At 38.7% G+C, this 20526-nt stretch overlaps 1 protein-coding gene across 1 annotated transcript in view; it reads left to right on the plus strand.

Annotated features, from left to right (window-relative positions):
* The window catches only part of LOC139463795 (BDNF/NT-3 growth factors receptor-like), a 68179-nt gene that overhangs the window by 23974 nt on the left and 23679 nt on the right, over positions 1 to 20526 (plus strand). The window contains exon 2 of the mRNA XM_071245109.1: positions 2627 to 2770. Within this exon, the coding sequence (XP_071101210.1) occupies positions 2627 to 2770 (144 nt within the window). The remainder of the gene's footprint in view (positions 1 to 2626; positions 2771 to 20526) is intronic.

Genomic DNA, 20526 nt, shown 5'->3' on the forward strand with positions numbered 1-20526 from the left:
ATCCAGGAAATAATTCAACTGGTTACTGCGCTTCCTATTTTGCCTATTTTGACGTTTTTCATTATTGAAATTACTTCGTCAGAAATAAGACAGGACAGGTCTTTTAAATATTAATTTTGTTCCATATTTGTCATTAACTAAGTATGTAAATATAACGTGACAAAACGCTTTCCATAATCTTTGGAAATCTTATCAAGCTGCAAATCCTATTGTACGGTCCGACTCTATCATGTTCATGAATTACTATAAGACAATGCCTTACTGTTGCATGTGTATATACTCTGTTATGTTTGTATTGCTCGATTACGTGCATTTTGAAAATCAACATATTTGAGTATTCTTTACTAATATAGATTAAGTCTAGCAATTTGTCGGAACAGGCGTGTGGATATATAAGACATGATCTTTGCTAATTATTACATGGACAAACGGCAGGTTTTCTCACCAACGCCCATAACTATCTTGATATGATACGAATAATGAAATGAAGGAAATTGTGGTTAAAAAATATGGTCTTTTCTTTAATGACGAAAAGAAACGGTAAATCCTTCTCAAGTGAAAATGGATTGAATTAATCGCGGCGCCTTGTGGAATTTGTTATCTAATTGGACGAAACTTGAGGAAAAATTGATTTCCATTTCTTTTATGCTTTGGACGGGAAGTAGGGGAAATGGCCCAGGATGAAACGTAGCTTGGGGGAGCTGCAGTCACCGTTTGCAGTATGTTTTACTTATTTAAGTACAGGAAGTTCACATCAAATATCGAGGGAAATTTATGTTGTTTTGTCTGAAGCAATTCTGTAGGCAAACAGCATTTGCATGTATGGTATTAATAGCAGTGCTACCATAACTGTAGCTTCACGATGACGTTAAAACGATGACGTTGAAACGATGACGTGGGTGTTTTCTGTAATGGTGAATTGTCCATCTAATCATCGTTGTAAAGAGTATCAAATAATTCCTTATTGTGCTCTAAGGAGTTATTTAAAGGGGCACTCTGATCCTAGGCCTGTTTTCAGTACAGACACAGACTATGATATTGGCTATGTGTAATGTGTCATGCAGTTTAACAATGTTCTTATGTCAAGCCCTTATTCAAGGGCCAATTGCCAGCCCAAACCCATGCTATAAAAGCTTCACCAATAATGTACAATATTGCAATAACTGCCAAAAATAACTGGCAGCAAAATAAAACTGATATCTTACCAAAAGTCCCAACTGCAATATGTAGAACGCTGTTAAATAGGACCGGGAGCCTCAAAATCATCTAAATATTTCACTGCGGATAAATACCTTTCCTGAAAAAGTATCATATCTCAAGGTTTCAAGAATTGTGTCTTTTGTCATGGCAACAAGAAAACCGCGTCCGTTATATATTGCCTCTGATAAGTACTTATTAGAGAAACTTCGATTTAGTTGATTTGTCTTTGCATTCTGCTAACAAGTCGGGTTCAGTTGTCATGGCAACATTCCAGAATGACGTCATGTATGTCGCACAGATGGTTGAGTATACCGATAGAGTGCAACGGAAAATTACAGAACAGGTATTTACAATGTCGATAAGCATTATGTCTTTTTAGATTTTCCGGTGGTATTGGTATTCGATGCATAGAACATGTTTAACAGATGAATCGTCCAGCTTCCGCCGTCGGTTCTAAATGAAACGCCCCGCATTTGCTTTCAAATTAAATTTAGCGCGTTCAAATTGCATCGTGTGCCTCAGTCTGATTGGTTGAAATATGTGATTCAAAACCCCAACATGTAATGGAATATGTATTGTGAATGAAACCTTGTTCTTGCTGTATCATTAATGTTCTCTTCGCATATGTGAATGATTACATTAATACTGTAATGAATATATCTCGAGTCATCATGTCCGTGTCGTAAACTGATTTCATACACAAGAGCGTGCAATGGTAAAATTATCACTCATTTCGTATTTTCAATGCCGATAAACAAATACATAAACACAAAAAGACTTAACGAGGGGTGTCTTTCAGATTCGGACGATAATAACAAGTGTTGAACTGTGTGTAAAGGTGATACCAATAGTCTTAGATGGCACGGCAAATTGGATTTCAAATTTTCTTCCAACCAATATCCCTTCTATATCCTGTTCCAACTCGCTATTTGTCATTTACAATTATTGTTACTGAATGTTAAAATCAAGGAGGCAAATGTGCAGTTTGTATATTTCGAGGTCGTGATACGGTCAGCAATTTGAAAAGACTGATATCAGCAATAGTCTTTTTTATTTGATAATAATGTCAACTACCGTTGCATTTGGCAAGATGGGCTATGATGCTTACAAAGGAAGGCATCACTAGTTTAGATGCCACTTTGATCGTGTTCATCACAAAACAGCATCAAAACTGGCATGATATGATCAATGGTGATATCAATAAACATCATTAAAAGAATACATTTCTTAAGACTCCTTAATTGTTCTTGCTGGAGCCTAGACACATTGTACCTCTAGCAGATCTATAGATGACATTTCCGGGCAGAACAACTTCCCCTTCCTCATCAGTTTGTTTGTTATGTTTCTGCATCGATCGACGTTGATTGTCTGTGTATTGATAAGTAAATATAGAAACACATTTAACTTAACGACGCATATGTTTCAGATTTGGTCGCTGAAAATAAGTGTTCTTCGGAATGCAGAGGCGATAGCAAATGTCTCAACTGGCATGACAAATGGGATTGCCTATGTGAAACTACCTATTCGCCTCCTCAACCCGATGGAAATTGTACACGTCCAGATGGATCAGGTAATGTTCACGTTTTCACATCAATTTTATCCATGAATACATTCAAAATTGTCAATTGTGCATTCAATATTTGTTTTATTTGAGTTAAGTTACGTGTTTCTTGTTTGTTTCATATAACAAACTTCACAAATCACTTTTCATTCAATTTAGTGGACACACGACATGTACTTACTGTTCAATCTGTTCGTAAAAAAACACATGATATTATCATTGCTGTATTACAGTAATCATTTTGCAGTGAGTGAATTTGGGTTGAACGCAGCTTTGAACAATATGTTCAATTACATGTTTATAACGGCCTTGACTGTTTAGTGTTGGTTGGAAGCTCAAGTAGTTCGTATGCTTTAACTACGTCTGATACTGATATATTTAGATTTAAAACTATTATCAGCGGATCCCGGCACGACTAAGGGGTATAACGCTGCACATTAGTCGTCCTCTCGTGAATGTCAACGTTTATGGAATTGTGCTTCCAACTGACTTAATGTTTCTTTTCTTGTCACAGAGGCACGTTTAAGTGTGTGATTTAACCTGAGGTTTAAGCGTATAGGGGCGGTAGGGTAACCTAGTTGTTAATGTGTTTGCTCGTCATGCCGAAGGCCCGGTTTCGATTCCCCATGAGTGTGAAGACCATTTCTAGTGTCCACCGCCGTTACATTGCTGTAATATTGCTAAAACGGCGTAAAACAATACTCTCTCGTGATGGTATAAACTCACGGCAACTTACGATCATTTTTGTTTTTGGACACTTTTTCATAATGTCTTCAAATTATATAGAACCCAGTGGGATGCATGCATGTCAACCCTTTGCCTTCTGCAGGCTTATGTGTGTTATATGTTTAGAAAAGTTGGTGTCTTTTATAAAGTCCGCTCTTAACGGAAACAATGGCAGCGTTGAAGTATCTCAGAACAGATGGTTTACGTACGCAGCATTTACAAAGATATATACGTACAATTTCGCATTAAAACTGATCAAAAGCAAACAGTAAAACATTTAAGGATCTGTGGGGCAGCCAATTTGTTGACGTTTTCTCTCGTCACAACGAAAACCTGGAATCGTTTCCAAACAATGTGAGAAGCCAAGTTCCGGCGTCCCCCGCCAAGATATGAATTGAATATTGCTAGACACACGTATGTACCTATGTTGTACCTATGCTATGGACATGTTATGGACATTGCATTTCAGCAGCAAATCTCTTTAGCGCTATAATAGACGGCATCACAATGACAACGACACTTCTTTCCTGTTCGCGGATGCACACCTGTCTTTCCGGCCATTTGCTACCATGGTTTTTGATGTTTGCGCCACAAGCCAGGCTAGAGACGGATTAGTGTCTTGAATCGTTATATTTCTTTTAGGACCTGATGCTAAATACAGTGTTTTAAGGATACGAAACCCGACTATTTTATGTGCTGATGCATCCTGAAAAAGTAACACCTCCATTTGCATATGATTCTTCCCATAGCTGAACTACATTAATATGATCGGTTAATGAAATATAATTCGGGGAAGGACATTATAAACTTGCGATGACCCAGGGTCATATTTGGTTATCTCTATTAGATGAAACTCGAGAGGTTTTTTCTGCTTAATGACATTGGTTTAGTTGTTAAAAAGCGACATGAAATATCTTTTTGGAATAATCACATAGCTTCTGGTGGTCTGGGCATTTTCCAAACTAACCCGGCCTTGACAAAGGCGGGATAACATCGTTTCCAGGCTAACACTTAAATTACTAGATGAATTTAAAGGTTATTAGTGTATTACGGAAGCATAAAATGGTATTAAAAAGATAATTTTCTTCCAACTCATATCCGTCCTATTGCGCATGTTTCAAATCGTTCACTGTCGCTATTAGCTTTTCCTTATCAAGAAAGTAAATTTGCAATATGTAATATGGATCGTAATACGGTAGGCGATTTTAAGGAGGCTGACATCAGTAATAGTCTTGTTTAATTGAAAATAATGTCTCTTGACAGTAAGATATCCTAAAATTGACATGCCTCTGAAAAAGGGACCACCAGTTTAGACACCACTTTGCTCGCATTGATCACACACGCACCGTCAAAACTGGTGGTATCAATACAAGTCAAACAAATGAAAACTAATTAAAAGAATACATTTTTTAAGGTTCATGTATCAATGATATCAATAAACACAATTGAAAGAATACATTTTTCTTTAAGATCATGTATCAATGATATCAATAAACGCAATTAAAAGAATACATTTCTCTTTTAAGTTCATGTTTCAATGATATCTTTAAGTTCATGTATCAATGATATCAATAAACACAATTAAAAGAATACATTTTTCTTAAGTTTACTTAAATTGATTTTGCTGGAGCCTCGACACATTGTACTTCCCTCCCATCAGAAGAAGACTTCGTTGTTTTTTTCCTGGCGAAGAAAGACTCATCAATATAATCATACCCCGGTTTGTTGTTCATGTTCGTGCATCAATCGACCAACATACAATGTTGTCAGTGTATTGGTGTACATGTATTTCCCTTACTCGCGTTGAGTAGACATAGAACCACCGATTGGCACGTTTGCGCCACGTATGTCATGCATCTGACATCAAAGAGCGTCACAAGGAGCAGTGGATCCGTGACTCTGTGGAGCATGGGAGCCCTTGAGTCAAGGACCTTGGCAACGTGGGGCCTTGGAGCAGTAGAGACGTGGAGCCGATAGCGATATGCACTAAATTGGTCGGATATGCAATAAATTAAAGTATATCTTGTAATTAGTACTGAACGTTATGACCCCATGTGTGAACAAGACTGTGAGACTAAAAAGTTATTCTTTACTCAGTCGATATTTCTCCAAACCGATTGGGCATTTCAGACAACAGACCCAATATTGGTCAAACCGAACACATTTAGTTTGTTTTGTATGTATCACTTTCACGACTGACGTTAGTTAAATTACGAGCAAGAATAGACTTGATTTGTCAATGATTAAAGAAACAAATATCTCGATAGCCATGGGAAGGATATTGCTCACAACAGTCTTCATTGTATATTTTATGACGAGCGAGATAACTGCTGCAGACCCGAAACGACAATCGTGTCGAACATTACGAACGTACACAGGACCCGTAGAACACGCAGAACACGGGGTTTTCTATATATTCTTAATCCCATAAAATGTCCAAGGGAAGTAACTGACGAGGGACTGAATGTTGCTTAATAAAATTACAGTATGAGTTCTTTCACTGATTTTTCTCCCAAATTATTGGTGTATGGTCCGCCGAGTTCCCATTAAGAGTCTGGGAAAGCAATAGATGTAATTTATTACTTTACAGTCCTACGCGGGTCTCGTTCGGTAGAATCGTGTCCTGTTAATCGCAGTATCCCTCACACGATTTTACAATCCCTCGTCGATACCCACTTATTGTTCAAATGGACATTTGTCGTTACAGCTCTGTGTATTGCTTTCAACTATAATCTTCTGACTTTTACTGTTGTGCTTTAGACATTGAACGGGAATTCATTTCCTCCTTGACGAAGTTCATGTTCCCTATCTTTGATGTGTCTGCTCGCTGATGTATATCCACTTGTTGATGTGCCTAGTCTTTGATGTGTCTACTCATTGGTGTGTCTAGTTGTTGATGTGTCTACTCGTTGATGTGTCTACTTGCTGATATGTCTACTCGTTGATGTGTCTACTTGTTAATGTGTCTACTCGTTGATGTGTCTACTCGTTAATGTGTCTACTTGTTGATGTGTCTACTCGTTAATGTGTCTACTTGTTGATGTGTCTACTTGTTGATGTGTCTACTCGTTAATGTGTCTACTTGTTGATGTGTCTACTTGTTGATTTGTCTACTCGTTGATGTGTCTACTTGCCGATGTGTCCTCTCGTTGATGTGTCTTCTCGTTGATGTGTCTACTTGCTGATGTGACTACTTGTTGATGTGTCTACTCGTTGATGTGTCTACTCGTTAATGTGTCTACTTGTTGATGTGTCTACTCGTTAATGTGTCTACTTGTTGATGTGTCTACTCGTTGATGTGTCTACTCGTTAATGTGTCTACTTGTTGATGTGTCTACTTGTTGATGTGTCTACTCGTTGATGTGTCTACTCGTTAATGTGTCTACTTGTTGATGTGTCTACTTGTTGATGTGTCTACTCGTTGATGTGTCTACTCGTTAATGTGTCTACTTGTTAATGTGTCTACTTGTTGATGTGTCTACTTGTTGATGTGTCTTCTCGTTGATGTGTCTACTTGCCGATGTGTCTTCTCGTTGATGTGTCTACTTGCTGATGTGTCTACTTGTTGATGTGTCTACTCGTTGATGTGTCGACTCTTTGACGTGTTTTCTCGTTGAAGTGTCTCCTTGTTGATGTGTCTTCTTGTTGTTGTGTCTTCCCGTTGATGTGTCTACTCTTTGATGTGTCTACTCTTTGACGTGTTTTCTCGTTGAAGTATCTCCTTGTTGATGTGTCTTCTTGTTGTTGTGTCTTCCCGTTGATGTGTCTACTTGTTGATGTGTCTACTCGTTGATGTGTCGACTCGTTGACGTGTTTTCTCGTTGAAGTATCTCCTTGTTGATGTGTCTTCTTGTTGTTGTGTCTTCCCGTTGGTGTGTCTACTCTTTGATGTATATACCCGTTGATGTGTCTACTCGTTGGTGTGTTTACTTATTGATGTATCTGTTCGTTGATGTTTCTTCTCGTTGCTGTGTCAACTTATTGATATGCCTACTTGTTGGTGTGTCTACTTGTTGATGTGTCTACTCGTTGATGTGTCTACTCGTTAATGTGTCCACTTGTTGATGTGTCTACTCGTTAATGTGTCCACTTGTTGATGTGTCTACTTGCCGATGTGTCTTCCTGTTGATGTGTCTACTCTTTGATGTATCTACCCGTTGATGTGTCTACTCGTTGGTGTGTTTACTTATTGATGTATCTGTTCGTTGATGTTTCTTCTCGTTGCTGTGTCAACTTATTGATATGCCTACTTGTTGGTGTGTCTACTTGTTGATGTGTCTACTTGCTGATGTGCCTACATGTTGATCGTCCTGATCGTTTATATACCTACACGTTGATGGCCCTGCTTGTTGATGTTCAAGCTTGTCGGCATGCCTACTTATTGGGGACAGGCTTATTCTAGTTTTACTGAGGTTTATTCTCATTATTTGAATATGCACTGATAATAGATTAACAAAGTAGTGACTGTGTCCCTTGTGACGTATTTGTCCGTGTAATTGTGTATTTACCTGAAGTATTAGTGGTACATACAGAAACACGTTTTCGATTTATTGTATCTGTATGGTTTTATTACTCTTCTCAAACTTTATTTGTAAGATCTCAAATGTGAACGGTTGAAATATAATTTAAAGGGATATTGCCTGCACCTTCCTTTGAATTTCTCAAACCCTAATAACACATTGGTTTTATGCATCGCACATTTGCGCTAGTTAAGACTATCTATGCCATATTTCATTTTTGTACAATAACATCTCGCGACAATGACGAAGCAGCTTATTGGGACTTGTGTGAGAGATTGTCTACACAGAGAACAACAACTCTCTTTTTTTACAGTTTTTTTTAGCCTATTGCGCAAAGGCACCTACCCTTATGCACTAAAGTACTTACCTCTTTCTTAACAGAATTTCAGCAAATATTTTGAGAGACCAAGTAATTCCGTAACGTACAGCGATAATTCCGAATATGTGCCTTGATCGTACCCTATTAATCCCATAATCGTATCGCTGTTACGCTGCAACCATGCTGTGGTTTTTGAAGTTTACCGCGGCGAGAGGTGACTAGATGTGAGCAATAGTGTGTATATATTGACAATTACAGTTCTTTTTCCCAAAATTCTGTAAAAGTCTGTATTTTCAATAAAACATTTAAAAAGCAGAAACAGTCATCTTTTCCATATTTATATTTAAAACATTGCATCACGATTAAACATCCACAGTTAACTCTGTATCGTGGTTCGGCTATCACTACGAAGTACAGCAAATTAGATTAATTGTTCCACGACACCAAATAATGCCCCTGAAATCTTTTACTTAAGGAATGAACAGACGCCATAAAAGATGCCTATATTGGTACCACATGGTCAAGCGCATAATCCTTCTCTAATGCTCCTTCTTTGTCAGCAGACATGATTAAGGCGATGGCAATTACGTTGACATCTGTATAATGTGACTTCGAGATCCTTTTACTTTAGACTTGTTTTTCCCGTTAAGAAGCTTCTCTGGAGTATCTTTCTTGACAGAATTAGGAAATAGGCTCACTTGTATCATTGGCAACTGCATTGACGCTTAAAATGGAAGAAGTCCGTCTTGACTTGACATATTTTTAATTGATTAGATTACATACCGTGTTCGTGCCCCCTAGCGATGTAATCCAACAGGGTGTGTATTTCACGGCCCGTCATATAATCAAACAGTGTCTAACACATCGACTATTACAGCTTTATTACTTGCCCGTGAAGAGATCACCCGTTTAATAAACATACAGCTGTATTACACATTGTGTAATACCAAAACGCGTGCTTTTGTACTCTCGGAACACGTTTCACGAACAAATATTGAAAGCTCTCAACATCCCTTGGCTTATTCAACGACATTGCGTGTGGAGATGATAGATCACTGAGAGGAGCTTATGCACACTCGATGACCCCAGCAACCTTGTTACTAGACTGACGTCACATGGCATTGTTTCGCCGATTGATCTTGGAACAAAATTCCACAGATTACGTCATCGGGTATTGTGACGTTATTGTAAACTTTGAGGTGCAAGGCCCGTTCCACAAGGCGATCGTATTGTAGCGCAACGACAGTTGTTGGTCTGTTAAAGTATGTGAGTTGCGATAGTCTTAGCCCTACGATAAGTTTGTGAATTCTAAAGGTGGACCGTTGTATGGTATTAAATTCATACGTTTCAACTTTTGACGTGTTTGAAGTATTATTCTGTTAAACTCAATTGGACTATGCCGTGGATCGTGTACCTGTCAGCCTATTCATACTCAACAGGATAATTCTAAAAACGTTATAAATGGTATAAATAAAGTAATAAATAAAATACTAAACTCGCTCCCGTGTAAAACCAATTCTATGAAACTCGTGAAGCTCGTCAAATGCCACAACTATTCACTCGTTTCATAAAATTGGTATTACACGGGAGCTCGATTAGTATTCTATATTTACCTCTAGACATACCTACATATGCATACACCAACACTTGGCGCCACTTGAGAATAAAGCTTCGTAGCAGGTTCAAAGGTTAATTGTGATTACATTAATACTACCCTAAGCCTGTTTAGCTTTAAAAGCACCGTATGTTAGTGTCTCAGTGACGCAAACCGTTTACATAAGATGCAACATTAAACCTCACTTTTTTTAATATTAGGCGCCCTCCATTTCCGGTTTTTGCGATAAACCGGAAGTGAATACTCGCAGCAGGTTCCTTTTCAGTGAAGATTTAAAGAAAATCAATAATTCTTTTAGGGCGGGAATTATGTGCAGTTGCAGGTAAATGGATGTGGTATTTAGTCTTGGTGTTTGCCTCCTAGCATCTGTCACTCCAAACTGACACCAAATATCTGAGGAAACGCTTTTGTTAGTCAAAACAGGAAATCACTTTCTACTATGCTACTGGCCTGTCACATTTTAAGCCGTCAGTTCGAGAATATCCGCTTTACTCTGTGACATTTAGATTATAATATCAAACACAAACCAATGACAGTTTCTACTTTCTATGTCCATATTACTCCGCTGAACTGTTCAGTGGATATTTGGGTCAATGTACTTCCTGGAAATGTTTCAATGTAAATAGTTTCCTTTCATACACTACAATTGAATTTAGATAAAATGTAATAAACTGTTAAAACGTCTAAATCTGCAACGGAAAAATACATTTGTCATTAATTCGAAATTACGGTCATATTCTCTTGTGCCTTGGTAGTTGGTGACTCAAACTGAAAATGTCAGTCCTATGTTTTGAAATTTAAGAGACACGCTTTAACACAAGCCCTATTGCCAGTATGTCACAACATACTGAATACACAACATACTGGATAAATTGAATGCCGGTTTTCAGCCAGCCATTGAACAACCTCTTTAATTCCCCCTATGTGCTGTACACATCACAGACAATTGAGCAAGAGCGTGATTACTAATTTACATATCTATAGCCCGGTCTTCACCACACACTTTCAAACCGAGAACATCTTGCAAGTACATTTTACATTGGGAGAAAAGTACACTTTTACTGACTTGTAAATGCTTCATCAATGTCACGTCAAGTCACGTCTTGATTGGGCATATCAGTTTTCACAAATATATATTACAAACCTCAACAGCTGACTTAAATGTGACGTATGCAAGATAAACATACATTCGCATGTCCTTATGTCTTGATTAATATACCTCTACATGCACTGTATGTATAAAGTTTACTACAAGTGACATGTCGCTTCACCTCCATTAGGAGGTCACACTTCCGTACACACTGGCACTTACTTTTGTTGATCTGGTGGTCAGGCTTGTTAAATATATTGATAGCATGACGTGGAGCGACTCATGAGTCCAGACTCGATTGTGTAAAGGCCGTGCCAGGAGCATTGCTAATTGCGACATTAGGAAACAAATAACACCTTGTCATGAAATTTGTCAGGATGGCGGGTGTTACCTGGATAGGACATGATTACCCTTTTCGAAAACCTGGTGTCATTACTAATATTCAGTGATACATTGATATAATTCTGAGCATTTGTGGTGTGGTGTGAGTAAACGTGGCAGAAATTCTGCAATTCAAACCATTTACCGAGAAAAAAAACTCATTTAAGAGAAGCCATTGTAGCAGCTGTATGCTATAGTTAAAGCATAACAACACTACTTTACCTCGTAAAATACGCATTCCACATGGTAATGACTAATACTGACACCACACCTTCTGCATAGTGACTACTAGGGATGTTGTACATTGAATAGGGATCTGAGAATGACACTCGAGCGTACTCTGATCCACTGACCGTGGTATGTAGTCGAGCTTTCAGCATGCACTAGTGTATGCTTGCTTGCTTGTTGGTTGTTTAACGCCGCACTCAGCAATATTCAAGCTATGTGGCGGCGGTCTGTAAATAATTGAGTGTTGACCAGAAAATCCAGTGACTGATATCATGGGAATCGATCTAGGCAATTGGTATACGATGACATGCATCAACCAAGTCAGCGAGCCTGGCCGTACCGATCCCGTTTGTCGCCTCTTACGACAAGCAGTGTCGCCTGTTATGATAGGCATGGGTTGCTTAAGACCTATTCTAACGGGAACCTTCACGGGTCGCAATTTGTTTTAATCTTGGCCATTGTAAATACTATTTTGCTTCTGCTGCTGCTGCTGCTGCTGATGATGATGATAGTTGTTATTGTCGTTTTTGTTGTTTTTTGTCCAGGAATTAAGGGATGTAGCTCAGATTATTGTTTGTCATAGGGATATGAACAAGTTCTGAATGCATACCCACCAGTCTTTTCAAAGAAGGTGTATTTTGGAATATCAGATGTAGTGATGGATGTTTATATTCAAAAGTTTTAAAACAGTGTACTATGGATCGTGACACGAGGCATCAACTCTATATCAAACACTAATCTATATCACTAATCGTAACTACTGAAGAAGATTAAGGTTAATATTGACCTGTTGTAAGTGAAAACACTGAAGCTTGGGGCAAAATCACCTCAGAAATAACTGTTGTGAAACTATTATCGAAATATTATCCATCAGTTAGGTACTAAATATGTTTCCACTTAGTGTCACCTTCAATCGTTTGTAATGGTTATTTCCTTTGTCAGAATCTTTGGTTATTTTACTCTTAAGTATTTAAAACATTTATGTATCATTAAAACTGTATGCATCCTTTAGGTCTCAAGCAATAACTATTATTTTTTCATAGCAGTACTAACAGTTATCATACATCTAACAATAACAATAACAATAATAATAATAATGATAATAATAATAATCCTTATTCCTGACCAAGGTGTGAAACATAGCCTCATCAACTAAGGGTACACATGTGACCACGCTAACGCTATTAATTCTAATTAAGGACTAAACCTCCTGTATCATCTTCCCATGTACCTTTTCCACCTGATTGTGTAATTCTTATATATCAGTACTTAGATATATCATTATTGTCACTATTCATGTTGCAAAGGCATGTAGTTCATGATTGAACTGATGGCTTGCCAAGTAGCAAAGGATCAGAAGAACTGTTACAATGTGAGGCATGGCTGTTTGAGTGACCATTATGTACTACTCTTAAAGTTTACTTATAACTGCAGTTTCCATGTGTCACTTCATGTGTTGAAAGGAACAGCGCACGTTGTCCTCTGTAACTGTAGGTAGGGGCAACGCGGCCTCCACAAACCACCAGCTTACATTTATTTTGTTGAAGGAATCAACAACTTTGGCTTCGTAGTCAACTCGATAAAACACAGTGTTCATCAAGAAGTCAAATAACATTCCACAATTGACCTTTCCTTGTGTGTGCGTAAAAGTTCTTATCAAGGCGCACCTTCCTTGTTAAAATGAACAGCTGATAGGTTTTTGCAAACAATGACTCTTAGCTTTGTCGTTGATTGAGGATATCCCCTAAAAAATCGATAGAAGTGATATATCTAGTGCCTGAAGGGCTCCATAATCTCCTTGGTCGACTCCAATGTTGTCCTTTCCGAATCTTATCATATAACACTCGTGTTCTCCCTGAAAGGGTTCCAAATTCTACTGTGGCCAACCCCCAGTCAGTCGACGTGATCTGGAACTCGTCTAGAAAGAGCCTGGTTTCTCCAGGGGGCGCTGGCACGAAGCGAGGATTCCTATCGTGAAGCGTTGTTCCTAGTGACTCATGGTCACTATGTTTGAATTGTACTGACATCTGTAGTTACAACATTTGATTTAGCCATTGTAAATTGATTATTATTTTTTATTATTCTGATAATGTATTGACATTAATCATCCTTCTTCAATTAAGGGATAGAAATTATCGCTTATCTTGATTTGTGTTGTTACATATGAATTTGTGCAATGTTTATCGATAAGCAAATTGGTAATTCTCCTGAAGGACGAACTGATGTTGGGTTTCAAAGCTGTGTGAGCAGCCTGTGTGGGTCGTGTCCGTTTTCATCAGTCATAATTTGATTCATCTTCCATTTAAGTCACATAAGACCACAGATACTGTTTCGGGCGTGTGCAAGGGTTTTGTACGGCAGTAGGATGGGTATCAACGTTTTGGTGGATTTCGGTGGTTGAAAGGGCGATTTGATAGGACGGAATTAATCAGTGTGTTACGTCAGTCGGCAACAATACAGCCATATCGCAGCGGCTTCTAAATAATCAAGTCTGTGCCATACAGAATTAGTCCAGGCAATCGAGACCATTTTACTCAACTCGGAACAAATTGAACAGAATTTTTTTTACCACAATTCTATGTAGTTGTGAATATGTTTTTAGAAACATAATATGGCCATTTTGCAACACAACACGTGCTTTTTTCAACAAAAGATTGATCTGAAATATGGAAGATATATTAATCATTGGATTAGACATATTTCCCAAACTGGAATTGTTTGGGACTTTCAGTATGTTGTAAAGGCTTGAAGAAATGCACAGTGGTGAAATAAACTCGGTTGTAGTTTGTTCCAAGTGAAACCTTAATTTGCTTGCACTAACTTGAGCATTGACTAAATATGTCGGTATGATCCCTACCAATCAGCCATGTAATAAAATGTGAATCCCCATTTTTGTTTTGATGGGATTAATTCTTGGGAGGAAGTGGGAGGAAGTGGTAGGGCATGAGGTTTTATGCATTGATATGTTGCTGAACAGGGTCCGAATTCCTTACCGCCGTCGCTGTCGTATTGTAACACACATGCCATCATTTACCATGACACCGAAGAACGTAAGCTCATGGTGGTCTTCTTGAGGTCATCTATCAGCATCAATAGACTCTCTGCGAACGGTTTTGTCCACAGGATCCCCAATTTTCAGTCAACGGTGAACTCCTGATTTTCGAGCAAGGCTTGGTTGAAGGTTTCTCGGAAGCTCTCCCAATTAATGTAGTGTGACACGCACGCCTAATCTTATCATTTCCACCACCCCGCGACAGAGTACTATTTTGTCTGTGCCATTATCACATAACCCACCAACCTCGTAGCCCAAGTTAATACACTTGTCAATGACCTTGTTATAAGTCTTGCTAATGTCTGTAAAAGGGCACCAGATAATTCGTTTCTGACATGCACACGAATTCAAATTGATGCCTCCATGTCGATGTGTTAGTTACTCGCTCGTACTGTCAACACCAGATGCAATAACTACACAATGGTGTTCTTTCATGTATTTTATATCAATATGAAATAATCAGAATATCACTGGATATTGTTACAACGCGAATATGGGCCAGAAACAGCCCTGTTGTTACCAGCACGCATTGTTAACACCGATGGTATTAATGAACATGTTTTAAACGTTATGCATTTGATATTAATATTAATCATAATATCACTGGTAACAATAATGATGCTGCTGCTGCTGCTGCTGCTGATGCTGCTGATGCTGCTGCTGCTGATAATAATAATAATAATTCTCGAGTCCTTTTCTAATGATATTGGCATGTCCTTTGTACTCGACAAATGCACTATTCTTCATCTGAAACGTGGCAAGGTAGAAGAGGGAGGATCAGTCAGTTTACTTGGAGGAGGAGTTATTGACCATCTCGTGGAAGGTCAGATTGGGGACAACTCCAGAATGCCCATATCAAGGAAAAACTTCGGGTAGAGTACAAATATTCAGTTCAGAACGCTCGCAATAAAGTAAAAACCACAAATACTTATGCCGTGCCCGTTCTTTCATATTCTTTTGGCGTTGTTGATTGGACGAAACAGGAAGTTCAGGGTATTGACACCCTCACATTAAGACTAATGTCAGACAATAGATCCACCACCCTCGCTCTTCCCACAATCGCTTATATTTATCAATCATTATTGGAGGACGTGGTTTGATTGACGTTGGGGCTCTTCATGTTAGAATTCTTTTGTGCACTTTTACACGCATTTATTTGTCTGATGATCCTCTTGTGAAGCATGTCAAGACTCATGATGAAAACAAGGCATTCCACAGTTGTCTAAAACGAGCCAAGGATGTGGGAAATAATCTCAATTTCGGTGTTGATTTTGTTTAAGGTTCTGTACTGCTGGACGGTACAGAAATGAGTGTCAACCAAGCAAAGTGCCATATCAAGTCAGCCCAAACTTAGTTTTTAAGGGAGAGGCTATCTTAAAGTCCACTGCATGGAGTGTATGTGCAGTGTGTTGAGAAGATCAGCAGGCTTACAAAGTCCTTCGCTTGGATGAAGTCGTCTGGCCTGAAAAGTTAAACAAAAGGCTTTCTATTTGCTTCTCAGGACCAGCCACTTCCAACTCGAAACCTTCAATGTGTGATTTTGCTTGAAATTGTAAATATGAAATGTAGACAATGAAATGAATTTAATGAGACTGTCCAACACATTGTCAGTGGATGCCCAGCTTTGGCACAAACACAGTATCTTAAACGACATGATGGTGTAGCTCGATCATTTTATTACCGTCTTCGCAATGCTTGTGGTTTCGACACAGAGGTCCACCCATGGTACGACCCGGAATATGTAGAGGGCGTCTTGGAAAATGATAAATACAAAATGTACTACAAAGTGTAGAAAATTGATAACCTTTCATTGGTGTCTGTCCGTGTTCAGATCTTTGACTTCCAAACTACTGACTTTAACATTCAACAGTTCAGCTGTGATAATGAACGTAGCGTCTTGGAAAATGATAAATACAAAATTCTTTGGCATAGGCCCATTTACACCCTTAGACGTATCCAAACCAACAAACCCGATCTTGTCCTTTTATAAGATCCACGATAAGGATAATGCCGATCTAGCCGTATTCATTGAGATGTTTCTCTACATAGTCATTTGATTAGTGACTCCCGGGAATAAGTTCAATGCGCTGTCTGGACTGTGTGTAGAAAATTGATAACCTTTCACTGGTGTCTGTCCATGTTCAGATCTTTGACTTCCAAACTACTGACTTTAACATTCAACAGTTCAGCTGTGATAATGAACGTAGCGCAATAGCTTAATGTGTGTGTGTGTGCGTGCGTGCGTGCGTGCTTGTGTGTGTGTGTGTGTGTGTGTGTGTAGGGGGTGGATGTGTGTGTGTGTGGGGGGGGGGGGGGTCGTATATCCTACAGGCAAAGGTCACACTCCTGGCGAATCTTAAATAGAGAATCTGGAAGAAAAAGCGGTACATAGCGTCGAACATACATTAACTGTTTGGTTGATATTATTTTTTTACGTCACACTCAGCAACATTCAGTGATGTGACGGCGACTTTTAAATTATCGAGTCTAAACAAGACAGGCCGATGATTGATATTATCTGCAACATCCCACGACACCAGGGTACGATGACACGCAATCGTTCCATCCACCAAGCCTGACCCCTATCTATTAATCACTTCGAATGACAAGTATAGGTTGCTGGGGAACAATTCTAACGGGTGCTTAGTCATGTGTGGAAATCCCCCTTATTCCACAATGTCCAAGAATATTTCCAGAAGTACATTGCAGTAGTCTGACTTAATGCTGCATGTATTCATGATTAATGTTAACAATAAGAAAATGGAAAGATCGCATTTTGGTTTTCTTATTATCCAGGTCGTGACAAAAACCTGTTTATATCAATTGCAATTACATTCACAACGCCTTTAGATTGCCTGCACAACCCATGTTATTTTTATTTTTTTGCGTTAACCTGCCACTTAATGGCTAATTTGCGTCATCTGCAAGGACGATTGAAATGAGCGATGTTTTGTAAGGGTGGCTGTTAAGTTTGATGTATGAATTTCAAAGTACAAATGGCTATTTAATTCAATTATCAAGTGACAAATCAGGTAAATGGTTCCATAATTATGTCACTATTAAGGGAATAATCAGTATTTTTCTATACCACAGAATGCTTAAAGACAGTGTGTATTTGTGAAGGTCAACGCTAGCATATATTATAAATGTTACTTTCTCCCCTTTACACTTTTAGACACGTGTTCATTTTTTTTCAATACCATGATACACTATGTTTAACTTCTCTTTTGTCCATCCACAAAAACAACAATGTATTTTTGATTGCCGTGTCTTGTCAATTGCCCTGTGTATCGTTGTACATCATCAATAATCAAGAAGTAGTTCAAAGATGTAAAGATATATGCACTATGTTTAGTTTATAATTGCACCCAAAAGCAATTTCAATGCGAATAATTAATTCAATAACCTTGGTATCACGATCCGTGAAATATGCGAAATGAGGTCACCTGAGATCAACTATTTTTTAATAATCTCTTTTCAGCGATACGATGCCTACTTGCTCGATAAACTACTGGCTAACGTTCCAAATAGGCTTAAAAAAATATGGCTTTCCTGATTTGTGTTGGGGTTTTGTGTAACTAAACATGGCTGAATATCATTTTTTCTATAAAACAAAGAAGTTTATAATGGATTGTATTCGAAAGTTACTTTAGTCAGTCAAACAACGCCTTAAACCCTGATATTTTAAGCCTATCACCATGTGATAAAGATACAAATTGTTTGTTGAGAGCCTTTGTCTTTCTTCTTCCAGTGTATATACTCTTATTACCCAAACATGGATACTTCTCAACCTGAACTAGGTTCCAACATGTGAGGCCACTGTTTGACCCAGTTCAGATCACAGCTTATAAAACAGTCTGCAATGGCAGATAGGACCATGATAAACACAGGCCTGTGAGGAAAATCAATACAAATGATGTTTGAGATGTCTCGAGAACCCCCTAATCCCTCTTGAATACTTTCCTGTTGTTCTGTGCTTGTCGAATCACTATTCGCATCTAGTCTTATAACTAAAGAATCTATCAACTGCGCTTGTCAGAAAAGGATGGGCAAGGGACAGGATAAAATGTCGATATTCGTTTATTTTAGATGTCGAGGTTAGAATCACCAATGTATGATTTAATGTCGACCTTCGTCATATGGATACGTACTCTCTGTCATCACAGGTAGTTTGTCTCACACATTGTCAGTGTGGTCGAATCCTACGTAATCCTATCATTCTCCGGCTGTCACATGAATGCAACATTTCTTTTAGCCTCCCCTGTCGATCTTTTTGTATAGACTAGTGTAAGTTACATGTATCTTTGATCATTCTGGTCACTATAAGCGTATAACTGTCACACTTAAAGCCACATGTACGCATATAGAGAATCTCTGCCCTGTGTCTTTTGATATCAAATATATCAACACAAGTTGATAAAAGTGGAAAAACTCCGAGGATTGTCGAGGATTTTTTCCACTTTTATCAACGATAATGTAGACAGTAATAAGCAGCGTCTTAAATATAAAAAGTACTCCTAACAGCTTCAGCAGCAGAGCCATTAGTGATGCCATTGGATTGTGACGTCATGGTAACAATGACGTCACAATGGTCTGCAAACTATTGTGATTCAATTTCATAGCAGCGATATCTACAATGTAGATATATAGAATACTAAAAGAGTTCCCGTGTAATACCAATTTTATGAAACGAGTGAATAGTTCTGGTATCTGACGAGCGAAAGCGAGTCAGATACCACAACTATTCACGAGTTTCATAAAATTGGTTTTACACGAGAGCGAGTTTAGTATTTTATTTATTACTTGTCATTTATAATGTTTTTAGAATTATACTGTTGAGTGGAAATAGGCTGACACCTACACGATCCTAATGGCATAATCCAATTGAGTTTAACAGAATAATACTTCAAACACGTCAAAAGTTGAACCGTATGAATTTAATATCATACAATGGTCCACCTTTAGAATTCAGGCGTTCGTCCCACAAACTTATCGTAGCGCTAAGGCTATCACAACTCACATAATTTAACTTAGACCAACGACTGTCGTTGCGCTACCGTACGATCGCCTTGTGGAACCCGGCCTTGCACCTCAAAGTTTACAATGACGTCACAATACCCGATGACGTAATTTGTGGAATTTTGTTGCAAGATCCATCGGCGAAACAATGCCATGTAACGTCAGCCTAGCAACAAGGTTGCTGGGGTCATCGAGTGTGCATAAGCTCCTCCCAGTGATCTATCATCTCCACATACAATGTCGTTGAATACGCCAGGGGATGTTGAGAGCTTTCAATATTTGTTCGTGAAACGTGTTCCGAGAGTACATAAGCACGCGTTTTGGTATTACACAATGTGTAATAAAGCTGTATGTTTATTAAACGGGTGATCTCTTCACGGGCAAGTAATAAATCGCTTGATCAAACCCAAGCGATATCTCCTGTGGGAGCCAGTTTTGGTGGATAAAGAGTAATCGTAGCGACTAAGAAATAGTGCGATTTGTATACAAACAGTATACATTTTTAGTAACTGCTACCGCATTGTGTGTGCGAGTGACGTGTGATTCGCCGCTTAATGTGAGAGGAAAGCCCGAAGTGAGTTAGTTCTTAGACGCTGTCATTTTGGTGAAATGGGGGTGACAGACCAATGAACATAATCAGGGCGCATCTTGTATTCGAACTCACGGGAATATAGACCGCCTCCGTGGTGTAGTGGTAGAGGGTCCGCCCGGAGAGCGGAAGATCCGGGGTTTGATCCACATCGGCCGGCTTTAAGGGGCTAAAACAAGGACTGGTCGGTTCGGAGTCAATATACTGTGTCTGAGTGGGGTGTTCA

The sequence above is a fragment of the Haliotis cracherodii genome, unplaced genomic scaffold, assembly GCF_022045235.1.
Source record: "Haliotis cracherodii isolate W230 unplaced genomic scaffold, xgHalCrac1.p SCAF_16, whole genome shotgun sequence".
NCBI classification, from domain to species: Eukaryota; Metazoa; Mollusca; class Gastropoda; order Lepetellida; family Haliotidae; genus Haliotis; species Haliotis cracherodii.